The sequence below is a fragment of the Puntigrus tetrazona genome, chromosome 2, assembly GCF_018831695.1.
Source record: "Puntigrus tetrazona isolate hp1 chromosome 2, ASM1883169v1, whole genome shotgun sequence".
Lineage (NCBI taxonomy): Eukaryota > Metazoa > Chordata > Actinopteri > Cypriniformes > Cyprinidae > Puntigrus > Puntigrus tetrazona.
The window spans coordinates 9,277,748-9,296,766 of NC_056700.1; the positions used below are offsets into that span (position 1 = coordinate 9,277,748).

A 19,019-nucleotide genomic window follows, 5' to 3' on the forward strand; every position below is an offset into this window, starting at 1 on the left:
GCGGCTGTACGAGTGACACACACACACACACACACACACACACACACACACACACACACACACACTGCGTGACGCAATCGCCCAGAGCATCATGGGATATGAGGCATGTTTCTAGTGAACGACATTGACAGTAGAGGTGGGAGGTAAGGGTGCTTTACTGTTATATAGCGGCTAATCTTTCATTAGCGATATCTTGAGCGTGTCATTTTAACAAAGGGCAATATAAACAATCTCAAGTGTTAAAAACGCCGTATGGGCAGACAGGTATCTGATTTTATCCTATGCTTTTGTGCTGTTCTATAATTGTCTTGTGTAACTTTTGTTGCACAACTTCTCAAAAGCATCATTCTGTAGTAAGCGCTGCACATTTACTGCACATGTGTCTGTCAGATCTTCAGTGTATATTCAGTCACACCGCAATCAACCAATCAGCTGTACAGTTTGCAACTAGACAAAAATGAGGACAAGTGATGCCACTTAATGTCATGCTGACTCACAAAAGCTAAATTTTATATGTTAGAACATGATAGTTGTTAGACGTCAAGCGTTTAAGTCCATTGCAAGATTTTTTACGTACTTGCATGCCTATATAATATGCATGAATTCATGGCAGCAATGATGTAAACTTTAAAAGATCTTCCAAAACTGACTGTGTTGTGTGATCTATCTGTCCGGGAAGCTGATGGGAGACACTATGTCCAGCCCTACAGTGAAGGCAGAGGGCATCATGGTGCCAGATTTGGGCAGCACACCTCCACAAGGCTGTCCGATGCATCGAGACATTAATAAAAGTAAGACATCAGATTGTAACACTGATTGTTTTTCTTTTTCTTTTTAATGTAGGCATGTTATTATACATGGTATTTATTTCATTATATTTATTGTTATTAAATAATGAATAATTATTAAAAATAATAATCTCTTTTTACATTAAAACGTTAATACATTATTTACAAAATCATATTCCGTATCCTGACCAATGTTGTCCTCCAAACAATGTGCTGTTCACCCAAAAATTAAAATGACGCCATAATTAATTAATCCTTCGACTTTTAATTTTTTTCTCTTTCCCTGTTCATCTATTCTCTTCTGAGGTTACATTTCAAATGCAGCTTATGTCGAGTCGCAGGTCAGCCGAAACTCGACTGCAAACACGCATATAGCTGTGGCTGGAAGTCAGTGATTTGAATTATTATTTTAGAAACAGAAATGTTAAAAAGAAAAAAAAAAACTCTGTTCATCTGAAAGTCATATACACCTTGGATAGCTTGGAGCGGGGGTAAGTAAATTATAGTGTAATTTTAATTTTTGGGTGAACTATTCCTATGTTGTGAATGTATTTTTGTAGCATTAAAAATATAAACATTACCTTCTAAAATTCCAAAAAATTGTATGAGTGCACATTGTCCACAGAAATATGTCATTTGCTGCTCTAAAGAGATATGATTGGCAGATGTTCCCATCGCACACATGCAATTAATTAATAATCAAATTGAATGTCAATTATTTTTATATTTTCATCTGCAATTTTATGCTAAGATATTCTACCCTGTTCCTAGAAAACCCTCTGTCTATTAAAGATCATTTCCAACCACCATCCAAAATATGTGGATGTTCTCCCTCCCATGTCCAACAGGTGCCCCTCCACCAGAATGTCCTATGCATCAGGCACCTGCACCTGCGGGTGAGAAGCTAAGGAAAGAGCCAGATGTTCCAGCACATCAGGACAGGGCTTATGAATTTGTAGAGTGTCCTATGAAAGCTGCCAATGGGGCTAAACCCACAATGTCTGACATCAATCCAGCAAATATGGTAATTTTCTACCTTGAAATTGGTTTTATAATAATACCTAGAGATGCTTGGATACACTGAGTTTCCATTTTACACCACCGACGCTCATTTATTTACTGTTCTCCATAGATGCCACCGCCTAACCAGCAACCTTCGCCTGGCCAGCCGTTTTCGCTTTCTGTTGTAAGAGAGGAATCGACCATCCCTCGTGCTGGATCTGAGCAGAAGTGGGTTTATCCCTCGGAGCAGATGTTCTGGAATGCCATGCTGAGGAAAGGGTGGGTTCCTCTTGAATACAGCAGATGCAGCAACGGAGCTTTGCGTATGACCAGTAATGATTCAGAGACGCATATTATCATCAGCTTTTTGCTTCACGACTCTTTCAACAGATGGCGCTGGAACAAGGATGACGTCAACCAGAAAGATATGTCAAACATCATCAGGATTCACAACCAGAATAATGAGCAAGCCTGGCAGGAAATCCTGAGATGGGAGAAGCTCCATTCCAAGTAAGTCACGTTAAAGGAAGAGTTCACCAGATCTGTTCTGATTAAGACACGAACTCATCCATATCTTGATTAGCCCGATGGGGAGTACATTTATTTGCATTTGAGTCTGTTATTGCTCTAATGTCAGCTTGCATATCTCCAAGTAGATGAGTCCTGATTTTCTGCTTTGTCCTCCGTAGAGAATGCCCGTGTGGACCTTCTCTTTTAAGGTTTGGTGGAAAAGCAAAAGACTTTTCTCCCAGAGCCAGATTTCGCCACTGGATGGGGTAAGTGATGGTATCCCGCATTAAAACGTATCGTTTTTTTGCTTTAAAAACGTTTTCTCCGTAAAACCTGTGCGATCATCTTAAGTGGAATAGCAATTCAGGTATAAGTTACCTCGGGTGTTCTGTGTTCTAGGCACGAGCTACCGTTTGACAGGCATGACTGGATTATTGACCGGTGTGGAAAAGAGGTCAGATATGTGATAGACTACTACGATGGAGGCCAGGTGGCCAAGCACACTATCCTTGATGTGCGTCCAGCTTTTGATTCTTTAGGAGCTGTTTGGGATCGTATGAAAGTGGCCTGGTGGCGTTGGACCTCCACATGAATGCTCTTTTGTGATCTTTAGGACATACTTGAACTGATATTTATTTAGCTTAATCAGTGGAAGCGTTTTTTTTGACATGTTTTCTGTTGTAAATGAATATGCAATGACCTTAACTCATATTCCTGTGATGAATTTGGTAAGTACATATAGTCAAGACAATAAAAATGGCAAAACTGCTATAGTGGCACTGTGTGCTGTTGTAGGCATACAGTGTCACACAACTGAAAATGCATCTTTTTGTACACTACATCTAGCGAAACATCTTTTAATAGTGTTATGAAGGCAGGTGTGTAAAATAAAATGTAAAGTACGATTTTTAGAACTGATGTTGACAGATACGTTTTGCAGCCTTGTTTTATTTACAGTGTTAACCATCCAAAATGACAACGACTGCATAAATAGGCAGATACGTGTTTTATTAGTTTTCCAATTTACTGCTGCTTTGTTGCTTAGCAGTTATTGATTTTTACCATGATTATGTTGTTTAAAACAAAATGCAAAGATGAAGCAATTAACTCTGCAGGACTGAAATCAGATAAAGTCAAGCAAGAACACATGTTTTTGGTGTGTAAATTAATTTTCTTTTAAAGCTGTAATTTGTAATTGAGCTTCCCAGTAATTCTGCTGTACAATAAACTCATCTATGAATGAGAAATACACTTGTTATATACGACTATGTTGAAACGTGACTTGTGCACAACGCGACAGGCGGAACTGTTTCTGTAGCAGTGTTTCTACACGGAATATGGTAATGTAGTACAACAGCAAACTGATCATCAGACGTAAACGTTATACAGTGTAAACATCATAAATCATAATGTCGAGATTTGTAGACGGGCTGCAAAATGTCGAGGGAAGCGTACGATGAAATATCCGTTTTATCCGCCATATACTGCGAACAGGACGAATTCGAGTTGCTAGAAGAGTCACGTGAGTCTTGCTTTATATAGTTCAGTAGTCTAGAGTTTATAACTTTTACATTACATCCGTGGTAATATGGTTTATATGGTCTTTACAATAAAGGTATGGTAATTTCTTTTTATGTTCCAATATCTATGTACAATATTGAAAGATTCAGCCTCTTACACCGTTTAAAGTATATGATATTAACCTTTTTGTTTGGAAATATGGTAACTGTGGTGCATTTTTGTGGTGCAAACTTGATGACCAAGTTATACATAATAAATATTAAGTTATGAGGCGTTCACAAATAAATAGAACGAGTTCCACAAATATGTTAAATCTCATGTTATGTTTAAATGCAGCTGAGAGGGGACTGGTCTACCGAGTACACACACTGATTGAAAGAAACAATGAGAAGACACCGCTTGACCTTACGTTCCACGTCTGTCCTGACTACCCTCAGGACCCTCCGGATGTCAGCATCTCTTCCACCCGCTTATCAAGAAAACAGTGTCACGACCTGAGGCTGCATTTAATGGAAACGGCACGATCACTTCCACCAGAGCCCATGGTCCACGACTTAATACTGTGGCTTCAGGAAAACTTCTCAGACTTGATCGAAACGTCAAGCTGTGATTCAGCGGAGAACGGATCAGCATCCACAGAAGAAACCTGGACCGCTCTACTGCACTTAGATCACATGAGGTCCAAAGCAAAATACATCAAACTGATCGAAAAATGGACTTCAGAGCTGTGCCTCACTGGGAGACTCTTTACGGGGAAGCCGATATTGGTTCTTCTGCAAGGAAGAAAGGAAAATATTAAAGTATGAGTACGAAATCTCATTGAATATATACGATTTGAAATTACCCAGAGAGTTGATTCAGTAGCTTATATAAGTACCAAAGCCATCACGTTTTTAAAACCGATTCCTGGCTGTTTATAGACTGTTTGATTTTTCCGTCATGTTTTCATTCTGATGATCATGTGATATACATGCTTAATCTGACTCTGTAGGAATACATCCACTTTCAGAAGACGGTTAAAGTCGATGTCGATTCTTCAGGGAAACGCTGTAAGGAAAAGATGATGAGTGTCCTGTGCGAGATTCCACAGCCGGAGAAAGTAGCGTAAGCATACTTTTTAACCCATCCTTTTACATTTTGTATGACATTTTGTATCATATATATATATTCACTAACTTTTTATCCCCACCAACTTTTTTTTTAGGTTGTCTACATTTGAAGTAAAAGATATTTTTTCACGCGATGACCTCGAAAGGGAGTTTGATCTCATTGGACTGACTGAGCTTTACAAGCGGTTTGTGTGCTCTCTGGTCTGACGTCACACACACTCTCTCCACTGGGTGGAGCCGGACTCTATTACTATCCACAGCTCTTTGATGCAATCCCGGCATAAAGGTGGTATATTCTCAGCTGTTACATATGACGACATGTCTCCTCATGGAGCTGAACTGGCGTAAATGCTCACAACAATATAAAATGTGTGGCAAAACTGGTTGTCATCGCTGAGGTGTGCGACAAAATCTCAACAACCCATTTTAATGGTGCAAAGGAAATAATTCAATATTATTATTATTTACCTGTTTTATATGAAGAGTTCTCCCAAAAATTAAAACTGATGAACAGGTGAATGATGAGCTGAAAAACATCACAAGAATCCGCTCAATCAGTTAACATCTTATGAAGTGGAAAGCTGTGTGTTTATCTTTTTTAAACTCTTGCTTCTGTCTAAAATGCCAAAACGGACAAAAAGTCAATTTCTACCGGAGGAAACGTTATTATTATGGATTACAGAGAGCTATTTTGCACAGAACAAGGACTTTACAGTTAAAATGGATATGCGTTTAAATTGTCATTCCGACGGCACCCATTCACTTTCAGAAGGTTTTGAGCAACTGATATAATGCCACATTTCTCCAAATCTGCTCGGGTGAAGCAAAAAACTCTTCTACGTCTCGAATCGTACATCTCGTTTTCATTTCTGGGCGAACTATTCCTTTAGGGTGGCATTAGTGCTAATTTTATGTTGCGTTATTAACTTTTTTTGCCCAAATTGACTGAAATGATATGCATGATATTTAATATGTATAAATTTAATGACAGCAGCATTCAACCTGTTGATGACGAGAAGATCCAAAGTTTAGCAGTAGATCCTTTGACCATCTGCACAAAGAGTCCCATTATTTATACAGCGTCTCGAATTTACGGACTTGATTAGTGAATTAAGTTTCTCATGTGTGGAATCTTTTGACTCCAAAGTAAGAGTGGTAGCAGATACGTCCCCAGTCATGCAGCTTTGAATTGCAATGTCGGAGTTAAAGCTCTAGAGGGCAAAAACAAGCCGCAGTCACCGCTTCAGTTTATTTAAGGCGAAATCAATTATCTCACCAGCTTCTCGCCGTAAGAACAAACACTAACTACAAAGTTTTCTTCTTAATGCTAAGAACAGAACTCGGTGTGTTTCTTTAATACAATTAAGACAAAGTAAATCTTTGGCGTGAGGATGCTCTTTAAATTAAACTTGTAAATTGAATTTGGCACACTCGCTGACCTTAAAGACAGCTTCAAACAAATTAAGACTCATCTTTTAATTTATGGTTACTTTTCTGCAGGTTAATAAGCGATGCGTTTTATAAGAGAGTGGTTATTCAACATCAACTTTAATTAGGCGAAAGGTACGAAGCTGTTCTGTTTTTAGCTCTGTTTTTCATACACCCACACGCAAGCGTTCTATAGCTGGCTGTCATCTTATGTTTATCTTATACACATTGAGCAGACAGCTGTTGCCTAGGAGGGTCCAGAAGCAATTGACATGAAATTACTTTTTTTAAACATAATTAACAAGGCTTAATGAAAATCACCTCCTCGCCCTTTACAATGATCCACTCTGAACTATAAATTCACCTTGCCTGACCTTTTCCCTGACATGTTCTTACAAAACAACACTGCTTGTTAAATGTCATCCACTCAGTGGCATTTACTTGTATAAAACAGGGCTTTGATCCGGAGGAGAAGCACACTTTCCTACCTTTCCTAGTCCAGGAGGCCACGCTCGGCGACCCCACGCACCTGTTACCTGTTGAATATTTTAATTACGGCCCATTAAAATGTACAAAGGTTAGGTTAAACTTAAAATTTATTGGCCAAATGACATTTTAATTTGGCAAATTAACGCTACATCTATGACTTTTGTTCTTTGCTTTTTTTTTTTTTTCTCGATCTCGCTATAAGCGGCGATTTGGAATTCTGTCCGACCGCCGAAGACCGGTTAAATCAATGCAGGGGCACGAATGAGTCGAAGCGATGCGGCCCTCCGTGTCCAACTTTACCCCGGGTCCATGCAGTATGAACTCTGTCACAAGCAGGCCCTCGACAGCCGGATCTCGTGTCGCACAAACCTCAGTCTGGAGGATCACGCTACTTTAATTTCAAAATAAATAGAAAAGGGTCAATCCTGCTGTGCACTGCATTTTCATACGGCACACGCCTTAATATTGGATAATGCATTAACATTTTTAAAGAAAGGGAAATCGTATTACTTTTCATTTAAATTTAATATAAGTAATTAAATCATAAATCATTTGGAGTGGTTGTTATTATTTTATTTGAATCATTTAATTTCACTAATTGTGACTGATATTATTTGCTTATTTATCTACCATGTTGTCAAGTGCTATAAAACTTTTAATACACACACACACACACACACACACACACACACACATATATATATTTGTTACAAAAAGTTATATTAAACAAAGAAGCTGTAAAGGGAAACTGATGACATTTATGATCTCAGTTGGTTTTTCTCACTTTTTCACACAGCAGAAATGTAAATGTACACCGTGTGATATAAGCAAAGGAGGTTTGTTTCCACCCTGTTAAGTTCTATAGTACTTTTCTTGCAATTTTGTACATTTTTAAGTTATAATAAATAATTTAAAGTGCCTGGGCATATCTGTTACCCTTTTATAGCCTATTTCCTTAAATAACATACATTTTGTAAGTAAAAGAGTTGAACCGGGAATGACCCATAACTTGTAAAGTACACATTACAAAAGACAAATAAATGGATGAGGCTTAATAAAATTCTCTCGTGGATAATCATTTTTGACTCGTGTTAATGCTCTGATCCCATCTGGTTGCAGAGGTGCACATCTGTCTTTACCTGGCATTAGCTTTGGATTCTCCATTATTGAGCTCATATTCCCAATTATCATAATGGCTGAGATGCGCTAGCTTGTTTGCATGCAGAGACACACTCCTGAATAATGTGGCGCGTGAATGCAAGCCCCCTTTTTAATTAAACTGGAGTACTGAGGATGTTTTTTAGGTGAGAGATAAACCTGCTGTTAATTAAGTAAAAAAAAAAAAAAAAAAAAAAAAAAAAAGGGAACACAGAAACGAGAGTCTCGGATGTGAAGCAAATACACAGGGAGGCTAAACACGGGGTAATTTGAGCAATAGCTGCTGTCTGGGCAATTGTAATTAGTTTGGGCTGGGTTAAGAGATTTGGGTAAATATTTAAATGTTGAATGTATCGAGAGAAATCATTATTTCATAACATGTTATTTTCTTTCTGCGTTTCAGCTTTACACGGTTTGCCTGTATCGTTCTGGCTAGCATTTACGGTAATACAGACAGAAAATTGTCAATTAACGCGGTGAAGCTTGCGAGGGAACGGCAGAGGGCGCTGTTGTGCTTTTGAGCGCGCGCAGATCTCGAGCGTGGCTTGTCTCGCGACTTCTTCGGCGTAACGAGCGTTCGACGCGGTGACAGACAGCTGAATTATATTTTATCTCCCCTTAAGTTCGAGCGTAACAAAATAGCCGTTAAGCCTTTAAACGTGTGCAACCGCGTACGGGTCCCGTGACCGCCGGTTCGAGTCAAATCTGAAAGGTACACGTGTCAGGTTGTCTGATTTAGGTGCGTCTGTCTTCTCCCTCCACGTCTCCCCGCTCTTGTGATTCACTGCTAACCTTCTCAAATTCAGTCCTGACAAGCCATGCGGTGGAGAGCGCTCCAGATGGGCCCTGAGCAAACGTCCCCTTTGGGCTCCGGTGGAGCACCTATGTCTGTGTTCAGGGAATTCAGTTAATTCTTTAAATCTCTCTCTCTCTCTCTCTGTCCGGAAGGTAGACTCCGAGGACAAGGGCTAATATCAGCGGAGAACCTCTCTGTCGCTGGCCGGCGAAATCACGTTTGATTGAAAGCTGCTTGGTAGGTTTTTGTCAACACGTGTTAATTGTGAACCTGACATGATAGGTACGCTTTCCTTACCTGACATTTAGCGGCTTTTTGTCTGTTCCGACCGACTTCCCTCGCTCTTATTGCACGGCAGTCGTGTGGAGCATCCGGGGGTTAAGTGCCTCGCTCAAGGTCACGGTGGAAATCAGAATAGAGGCTTCTGTCAATAACTCTTCGGTCCGCAGGTCACCTGTACCTCTCGTTAAATCGGCAAAATTAAACTCTTCCCGTCACAGAGGGACTTTTTGTCCCGTTTAGACACGTGCAGTGACCAGTTGCAGGTTGTCTTGTGACCGGTTTTTCAGAAATGTGCATATTCAAGGAAAAATAGTAAATTATTGCATGTGCTGGCTGCAGTCTGTGAGTGGAATCCCTAGAGAAATAAATAGTAATTGAGTGAAAATATGTCTATGCAAATGCATAAAGTAGAGGTATTTCATGCATAACCACCACAAAAAGCAAAACAAAACAGGCAGATATAATTCAGTGGAAATCTGGTGTTTATGCAGAGCTTTAAATTCTTTAAAATTCACATTTCACATTCACATTCCTTTTTTATTTACATATATTGGTAGTCCATGAACAATTCTGTTTGTTATGTAATTGTTAATATTTGGGTCAGTGTTTATATTACCTTTAATTACGCAAGACATTTAATTAAATCAATCAAAAGTGACAGTACGAATATTTTTAATGTATATATGTATATATATATATATCATATAATGTTGAAAAAATATATATAAAGCTATTTAAAATTGTAATAAAATTTCACCAGCATATGATATGAATGTTATAATATATATATATATATATAATATTTTTAAATACATTTATTGTGTTTTTGATTAAATAAAGTAATAAGAAACTCTCAAAAACATTCATAAAATCGCTCTGATTGGTGTTGGGCTTGGTTGGTGTAGTTGGTAAAATAAGCAGTTGCATTTTTGTGACTCTCACATCAAATTTTAAACCAGCCAATCAAACGGAACTGCTGGTTTTGGCATAGTGTTGCCGGTTTAGTATGCGGCATGCATCAGATAGTCAGTAAAGAAGCTGTAGCCGGTTCATAGCCGTACAGCCTCCTTCTATATTACCTGAAACAGTGACTATTTACCCTCCATCTGTCCACCTGTGCTGCGCACAGAGATCTGGCCATTCTGAGGACTGACCGTGTCCTACCTACAACACTGATGAGGATCTGGATGCTCTGCTGGACGGTGCAGATGGTCACATCTGATGCCTGTGGCTCACTATCTGCATCACGTCTGTTGGGTGATTATTGGCATTACGGCGGAGGTCAAAGCCTGGATCGGTTACCGAAGAGTCCCAGGTTATAAAGTCAATTACAGTGCAAATTCGGACTAACGTCATTTTACCTCTGGCATGCTCTGTTGGGCTACCACTCATATTTAGTGGCACTTCTCTTTTGATTATTTAGTCAAAATGTGCTGCATTAAAAACTTGCTGTGCCTAAAGGCTAATTCACACTACTGCACCAGGAGACGCGAAGACTAAGTGCAAAGTATATTTCAATTTTGATGCAAAACAATTAGTATATATATATATATATATATATGTATTTCTCAAGAGAACTTTTTGATTATTTAGAATCAAAATGTGCTGTGACAGCAGCTTGCTGTGCCTAAAGGCTAATTCACACTACTGTACCAGGAGACGCAGACTAAAGTGCAAAGTATATTTCAATTTTGATGCAAACAATTAGTATATATATATATATATATATATATATATATATATATATATATATATATATATATATATATATATATATATATAAAACACACAATCTCTCAGCTATCACAGATAAAATGTCTTCATACATTTTTCTTGCTTATATATATATATATATATATATATATATATATACATATATATATTGTTAAATATTAAACTTTGAATGCACTTGCATTAATGTTACAGTAGGTCGTTTGTTCCTAAGTTTGACAGAATTTAGCCAACGTTCTGTGAGCATTCCCTGTTAGCTGGTCATCTCTCGTTTCCGCCAAGCGTTCGGTGGGTTGTGGAATGTCTGGGAAGTGACATTCTGTAATTTGGTGATTATCGGCGTCTGTCGTCGCAGTGTGAATTAGCCTTGAGAGGGTTGTGGTCGCAGCGCTCGAGAGCGTGGTTGTGCATTTCCCACTCGTGAGCGTCGATGACTGAACGTGACCTTCTCTCCATGTTCTGATGAGACGGTTCATCATCGCCGATCCCAGACACATTTTCCAAACAGAGCTTTCCCCTCCGTGTCTCCACACACGGCCCCCTCTCGGGTCAGCGTACGCGTCTCACAATAACACATCATTAAATCAGACGGGTTTAGTTTACTAGTGCGCCATTCTCCTAAAATGCTGTTTGTTAGATCTGCATGGTGTGCGGGGGATGGTGTGAACGTTTTCCTTCTGCCAAGTGCAAATAGGCAGTTTTGTCCGATATTTGCTGTTGGCAGGGTGTAAACAAAAAGCCGGTCCACGCTCCACAAGTTGTTAGGGGTGAGCGCCGGAAGTTTGTAGTTTTGTAAAATGTCATCCTCCGGCTTGGAAACAATTGGGGGAAAATTATGCTGGCTGCGGCTGACTCATCCTGCTGGAAAACAAGTGAGAAAACATATTTGCCGATGCCCTTGAAGATGACGATGTGTGCTGCCTAATTGCTGGGAAGAGGATAATTGAGCCACCTGCCAGCTTAATGGCACATTTTCACATGTGTCACCTCGTCTCTTTGAGATGCTCAAATACACACAAATTTGTCAGCATGCTGAAATTGCATAGCAGGCAGAACTTAAATAACTGCGTACTGCGATCAGAAACAATTACTTTTCGTTCCTGTGCCAGGGTCATTGTGGGAATGCGACGACTTTGATTCGTTTCTCTCTGGCAGACGTTTGTGGGTTTGGTTTAACGCGCCATCAAACTGGAATACGCCCTGCCCCGCAAATCATTAACACTAACAAACTCCTCAAATTAGGATTCTTTCGTTATTATCACATAAACAGTTTTCGGTCCGCTTGAGGCCTGGGCGAGATTGAGACGCGTCCCACACAGATTATACAGAGATGGGGGGAATCTATCGGAACAGTTGCAAAAGTTTTCATATTTAGACTTTTAAAACCTATTTAATATTACTTTGAATATCTGTAATGTTCAATAGATCATTTCTTAAAAAACATTTTCTGTTTTGTTATGCTAATGCTGCAAGAAAACAATTATGGGAATGTTCCATTTTTCATTTTGCAAGCATCACGGGAATGTTAATTTTGAAAGCAAGTAGCTAGTAACGTTTAAAAAATGTTATACGAATGTTCAATTAAAAAAAAAAATTAAGAACATTAGAACATTAGAGCATTAAGAACTGCTTTTACTTCAGACCTGGAAAAAACTGAGCCACTTTCCACAAATGAAATTGGATTTTGAATTTACACTAAAAGCTGTTGCTTTCCATTTTTTAAATGTAATTATTGTGTTATTGCTTTTAAATATTTTAAATGTTTAAAAGAGCCATTAAAAAAACAAACCAAAAACTTTCTCATGCAAATGTTTTATATTCTCTCAACATTCTAAAGCAAGTAGATATTTAAAAAAAACATAGAAAAAACATTTAGTGAAATAAAAAGTATAAATACTTATTAACAGTATAAAATATATCATTATCATTAAGAATTTTGACTTCACTTGAGGCCTGGACAGAGGCGAACCACATCCCACATAGATGAACTTACTCTTCTGTGAAGTCTGCTAGAACAGGTGTAAAAGCTGTCGCCTTTTTATATTTAGACTTCAAAAACCAATTTATTATTATTACTTAAAAATTTTAAAAACCTGTTAACATCATAAAGAAGCGAAATCTTTTTTAGGAATAAGCAGGTGACATTATTTTTAATAGCTCTTCTACTGTAGTTCATTACACTCGAGATTTGAACCTTTGGGGAAAAGAAACTGTTGACTTTTTGAATAAGACCACTCTCTCCGTAGAGGCGTGTAATATATTAAATGCAAATACCACACGAAGGTGACTCACTAAAAGTAAATTTCACAGGTAGCAAATAAAAAAAAAAAAAATTAAATCTTTTTTTTCATATTTTTCCCGAATGCCTCATATGAAATAATTCTCTCAACTTTTTTCTTACACAAGTTTCAGCGCAGCTTGAACGCAGGAGCCTCACGTCCGTGATTGAATTACGGGATATCTCCGCAATTACGGCAACAATGCCATTACACACATACCTGGCAGCTGTTCATTATGACCAGCCCTTTACGGACAGGCCGCTCTGACAGCGCCACATTGTATACCGGCAATGCAAATGTGCTTTTCTCATTACTCATAATGAGTTGGACCCCATGACCTCAGCATCATTTGAATATTGAATATCCCACAACAGACTGCAGTGTCCATTAATGCTGGATCTGGCTCGTACTGTAGGTGACAGAGCGCGCGTGTAGATTTGAATAACAGATGATCTAAGTGAGGAACAGATGATGCTCTTTCGCTTTCTGGTGTGCTCAGGAGTTTTTTTTGGCCGACTGGGAGAGACGAGTTTGAATCTGAAAACAGGTAGCACAGACGTCTGGAGGCGTTAACCACATGTTTGACTAAAGCGCTGATGCATACCTAAATTTTAATCATCAGCTACAAACAGCCTCCTAGATTTAATTCCGTCTTTAAAAAGAAAAAGAAAGAAAGGAAAAAAAAACAACAACAAGTGATTAACTGGTTTATTCAAGGACCATATAAACAAGGTAAATTATGCCAGCGATTGTCTCAAATAAGACTTCTTGTACACATGATATGGTGCCAAATCCATTTTTTGTTTGATTGCTGAAGAACAAGTAAGGATACTAGCGCAGCGATAGAAGGATTATCTGAAAATTAGACGTATTAATTGGGAGATTTGTTACTATTGGGAGATGGTAAGTTTGCACATTTGCATTTTAAGACCAGTTAATTTTCATGTAAAATAACATTACTCTTCGTGTCTTTGGTGGATGCTAAATTACATTTAGCAAAAATCCTGCTTTTGATAGCTGCGCTGCTTTTAGGGGTAAAACTGCAGCTGAAGCGGGCTGATCTCGTGGTTAAAGATCTGTCCTGAGTTAGGTTCGCTATAGGGTTTCGGGTTTAGTGTGAAATGAGCGTGACTTAGGAATCAAACCATCACTGAGATTACAATCCTGCTGTATCACCGTTGTGCCTCTGAGCGGGGCACTTAACCCCAGGTTCTTCCGAAGGGACTGTCCCTGCAATTAGTGCACTGCGAGTTACTTCAGATGAAAGCATCAGCTAAATGGCAAGTGTTTTGCTCTGACCAGGCCACAACTGTACCGCAGCCCTGCCCCCTTCACTTTCTTTGAAAAGCACCTATTTCAACAATACAAGCTTTCCTTCAACAACACCAATTTGTGCTCCCTCCGCTGAATCGACTTTGTCTGTTTGAAAAGATGTTTTTCTCTCTCTTTTTTTGTCCACCAAGCACTGGTAATCCCTTAGACAGACTACATCTCACTTATTACCTGCAAAAGGACAGACAGACAAGCAGAAACATAGAAAGATAGATAGATAGATATACACAAAGACAGACATCCGCTAACAAAATATAACATTGCTTCAGGAATGTTTTATTTATAGTTTTGCGAAAACCGTATCTAACTTATCTAGACCAAGAATGGTCCATGTGGGTAATGTTCTATCAACATTACTACAAAAAAAGTTTAATAGAATCTTTTATGAAACGATTTCAGAACGTTTAACTGTTCTAATAAGATTATAAGTTGAAAATGCATTAATATTACTGCAAATAAATCTATTTGTAACTTTAAGACTCTTTTAAACCTTTACAAAATACATTCAAAATCAGTCCTATAAATGTTTGTAGAAAATTTTGTTATCATTGTTTATAGATTTAGCTCTGTAGTATTACATAGACAGACACACAGATAGCTGATAGATAGCGAGATAGCTAAGTAGATAGACAAATCAGCTTTTATGTATTTTCTAATAATTATTCAGCAATTGCCATTACTGCTGTTCCAACGGCTATAACTGCCTGAAGACTAAGTATGTGTTGCTTTGAGCCAGAATACAGCGCAGAATGCTTCTGTGAACACACCAGTGGATGGATGGAGATAGAGCTTTGTAAGGATTTATGAATTTCGGGGACCGAATGCATCATTTTGTCACCTAAAACGACACTGTATCACAGAAAACATTACACTATGTGTGCTTAAGGATGTTGAGGCGAGCCGCGCTTAACATGTACAGGTTGATCTCGCTCTGCCGCCTGTACTTGTATCATCTTTTTCATTAGCCGCTGACCAGCACACCTCCACCACGCAACCCGGCCTATAGGTGTGAGAGTGTGAGAGACTCTGATCAGCCCGCCAGCGCTGTGGGTAATGAAATCTGTGGCTTGAGAGTTAATTAGCTGAGCTGACCCTTAAATCATGTCACCACCGGAACAGTCACATCTCAGCGAGAGCGCCGTGTTTTGTAACTAAAATTACCGCACTGCGCGGTGAGCGTTCGTGCAGGAGATGCTACTTGCTCATATACTCCGCGATAAATCGAAATAAACCACGCCTATCGAATTAATTAGTCCAACGCCTAGGTTTAAAAAGTCCAACACATTCATTTCGGCGTTCAGATGTATTTTACGAAGTAATAGCTGGTGTGATATAATAGTCGTTGTTTATGGTCGCGTGACGAGATGCTTCTGTCTCCTGACGGGGGGCTGGGGCACTGATTCACGCGAGCTGTCTCCTTGGGGGTACACACACAGGATTTTATTCGATCATTCTTTCTTTCTGCCTCTTTGTCTTGCGTGAGCTTTACAGTCAAAGTGAGACCCGCCGTAATTATTCCAGTCCATCACGGGCCTGTGATAGCTGATCTTTTTTTATAGGCTTAATATAATTTACAGGCTTTAAAGCACACCCACAGGTGGCATATGTTAGATCTTGACTGTTGCAATCAAGCAGCGTGACATGTTGTGATTTAACAAGCTGTGGGAGGCTTGCGGGGCAAGGAGACAGAGAGGGAGGAAGAAATAAAAATGGATGTGAAAAATGGTGAGAAACAGTCGCTGTCAGACGCTTTTGAGGAGCCGCTTGTCGGGAGCTGCAGCGGAGTCGGTTGCATTTGTCTTCATAAACAGACGCGAGGTTTTTAAGTCAAACAATAATTTCAGCTTTATTTTGTGTGCTTTTGTTATTATCGTCACTGCCGTGTTTTATTGGGGATTTCGATGAGTCCGCGAGACAGGGTTGTCAGTTTACTTTACTGAATATTTCTCAGGGTGCGAAAGAAAAAAGCGAAAGCCTGTGAGAACGTGTAACTCTTAAATGTAAAAATGAAACATATTCAGAGTGGTCAAAAAATACAGTTTATTAACCTGTCGGCGAACTAGTAGTAGCTGATTTAAAGAAAGAATTAAATAACATCCAAAAGCAATAGTTGTATTTCAAATAACACAATTTTAATAACATGAAACACATTTACAAACATGAAATTTGAATTTAAAATAGTACTGTAATAGTAAAATAATATAGCTACAACATAGGTGGCAACTTAATATCTGCCTACTATATAACAGCAGCATTTATTCATTTGATTTTCTTTCCAGAATAAGGTTCTATTAGTAAAACGATAAAACGGACAGTACAGGATACAAACAATATCACACACTTGAAAAGGAAAATTATAATAACATTGTCTTATAGGTGACTGGAAACCTAGGATTTGACAGCAACTTTATTAATGGCATTCGGTGAATCATCCAACCGACAAATAAATTTATACATCACATTTCTCATTAACTCCGGAAAGGTTTATACTCTCGCTCTACACAATAGATTCCATTTTTTTCCCCAACAGAATCCCCTTAAAATCACTGTAGGCAATCTAAAGCCTTTTTTTTAAACTTAACACACAAAGGGATCATTGCAGATTTACACAATGCTCTTAAAGGTTAATAAAAGAACGTATATGAAATGTGTTCGGATTGGTTTAGGGTGAACATTTAGTATGTTTTTAGCTTGGAGGGCAGAATTCACAAAAATGATCTTCATTTTGACTAATTGTTGTGTACTGTACAGACATTTCTATAAGATTCAAACTGATTTTAATTGCTTTTGTTTCATTTATGGATACAGCTGTTTTGAACATGAACAGTCAAACTGTCCTCTGTCAAAGAAGATGAACTCGGAAACAAGGAAAATCATAAAATAACTAAAGCGAAGAAGAAAAGGAACCAAAATTTGTAAACCGGTGTAGCATCTAGTAAAGGACTTTAAAGAACTGTACTTTTTCTCCCGTAGAAATATACAGTGAAGTTAGTAAGAGTAGTAGGGTTGTATGTGGTTCTGAAGTGTTAGACCCAACACTGTTCAATATGAAAAATGTTTTGTTAATGTAATTTCAAGAGCATTTTATTTGTAACGTCGATGTTTTCCAAATGACACCATTTTATGTAGAAACTGTTTAATTAGCATTAATGCGTTTTAGTTGTAACTCCAAAAGCCAACTTTTAAATGACAGATAAAACGTGTTTCAAAAGAACGTTTACAACATTTTCCGGTAGCGGTTGCGAAAACTGTTCATATTATAAATAGTATTAGAACCTCTAACTACACTTGTATCTGCAGATGTTCTATTAGCCAAGACTACCTCTTTTATATTCTGTCATAGCTAATACAAAGGACAGAGCGGTGTTGCACTTGATATTGAGTGCCGAAGTAATTTTGTCCATATAATTCAGAAATAGAAGGTCAAAGTCACTGCCTCCCATCTAGCGCAGCGAGTTCTTTGACATCGTGTACCGCTGGGCAGAACTGCCTTGTTCTGATGATGACACAGCCAGCAATAGAGCCCATAGACTACAGAGAATGGATGCCTGTGTGCGCCCAGGTGTCAGCCATGGTAAAGAGACCTTGAGCTCTTTGAGCCATTTGACTCTAAACTGTCGCACTTGGTGTGGGCTCTCTCTTGTCAGTCCAGACAAACATATTGATTGAGAGCGGTGTGTTTGTGAGAGAAAGATCATTAGATAAGGCTTTCAGGAAAGCGGAGAGTTGGAGGGCCCCCCCCCTTTCCGCAGTTTAGCCTCTCGGTAAACTTGCTGCTAGAAATAGTGTCAATAAGAGTCAAAACAGTTGATTGTGACAAGACTGCGTAAATGTAGTACCATTGAGAGTCGTGTGGTCAATAAAACCAGATCGATGCGTTGTGGAAAAGGGTCTCACGGCAAACTTTGTTTTTCGGCCAATTTTACAGCCTGAATCCTAATGAAATCTTGTTTATAAAAACAACAGCGGCCCCGCACTCGTTTTTTTTTTTTTTTTTTGAGCTTCGCTCATTTCATTCACCGAGAGCGTCCGCTTGATTGGCATCCGCATTTAGTCGAGAGAGCTGTTAGACATTCCCAGAGATCTGGCCTGAGCGAAGGAGACAAGTAGAAGGCTGTCGAACTTGAAAAAACAACGCGTAAGGAGTGAAAATGCTGTCTGTGCCCTGAGAGACTCCTAACTAGGGCTGGCATTGTCTGGAATGAGAGTAAAAGCGCGAGCCGGCGTTGGCATGTGACGGGCCCTGGCACCGAAACAAACGTGCCACATCCTCTGGAGTTCACACAACGGCCAGGAGGTCTTGAACTCTTTGTGTTCCAGTTGTTTATTGTCCCGCTCTCTCATTTATCACAAATCCTGCCATTAAAGATTACGCTCCGAGTCTACGGTTTTCCACACGCATATTTAACATCGACAATGTTGAGTTTTTTTTTTTTTTTTTTTTAGCTTAAATGCAAAGAAAGGGAAAAGAAAAAAATCAATTATTCATCTTATGATTTGCACTCCCTTCATCATTCCAGACTGGACGAGCTAATAATTCAGGATTTGACTTAGCCTGCAAATCACATTTTCATGGATTGTCAAAGTGGATTTA

The 19,019-nt window shown here is 38.8% G+C and overlaps 2 protein-coding genes across 5 annotated transcripts; both read left to right on the forward strand.

The window, feature by feature from the left end:
- The first annotated feature begins 15 nt into the window (after nt 1-15).
- LOC122324815 (holocytochrome c-type synthase) lies at nt 16-3,547 on the forward strand. Of its 3 annotated transcripts, none has more exons than XM_043219505.1 (7): nt 16-143; nt 680-791; nt 1,637-1,812; nt 1,921-2,069; nt 2,181-2,300; nt 2,480-2,566; nt 2,700-3,547. In XM_043219505.1, exons 2-7 carry the CDS (start codon nt 683-685, stop codon nt 2,890-2,892), a joined length of 834 nt encoding a protein of 277 aa, XP_043075440.1. In that variant the 5' UTR covers nt 16-143; nt 680-682; the 3' UTR covers nt 2,893-3,547. The 3 variants fall into 3 exon arrangements, with proteins under 3 accessions (XP_043075440.1, XP_043075431.1, XP_043075448.1); XM_043219496.1 differs by lacking the exon at nt 16-143 and adding an exon at nt 157-264; XM_043219513.1 differs by lacking the exon at nt 16-143 and adding an exon at nt 1,095-1,279.
- A 60-nt stretch (nt 3,548-3,607) lies between these two features.
- On the forward strand, nt 3,608-7,925 carry rwdd3 (RWD domain containing 3). 2 transcript variants are annotated; one of them, XM_043219524.1, is made up of 4 exons: nt 3,608-3,822; nt 4,158-4,621; nt 4,813-4,925; nt 5,026-7,925. In XM_043219524.1, exons 1-4 carry the CDS (start codon nt 3,738-3,740, stop codon nt 5,135-5,137), a joined length of 774 nt encoding a protein of 257 aa, XP_043075459.1. In that variant the 5' UTR covers nt 3,608-3,737; the 3' UTR covers nt 5,138-7,925. The 2 variants fall into 2 exon arrangements, with proteins under 2 accessions (XP_043075459.1, XP_043075469.1); XM_043219534.1 differs by having other exon boundaries at nt 4,831-4,925.
- Nucleotides 7,926-19,019: the final 11,094 nt, after the last annotated feature.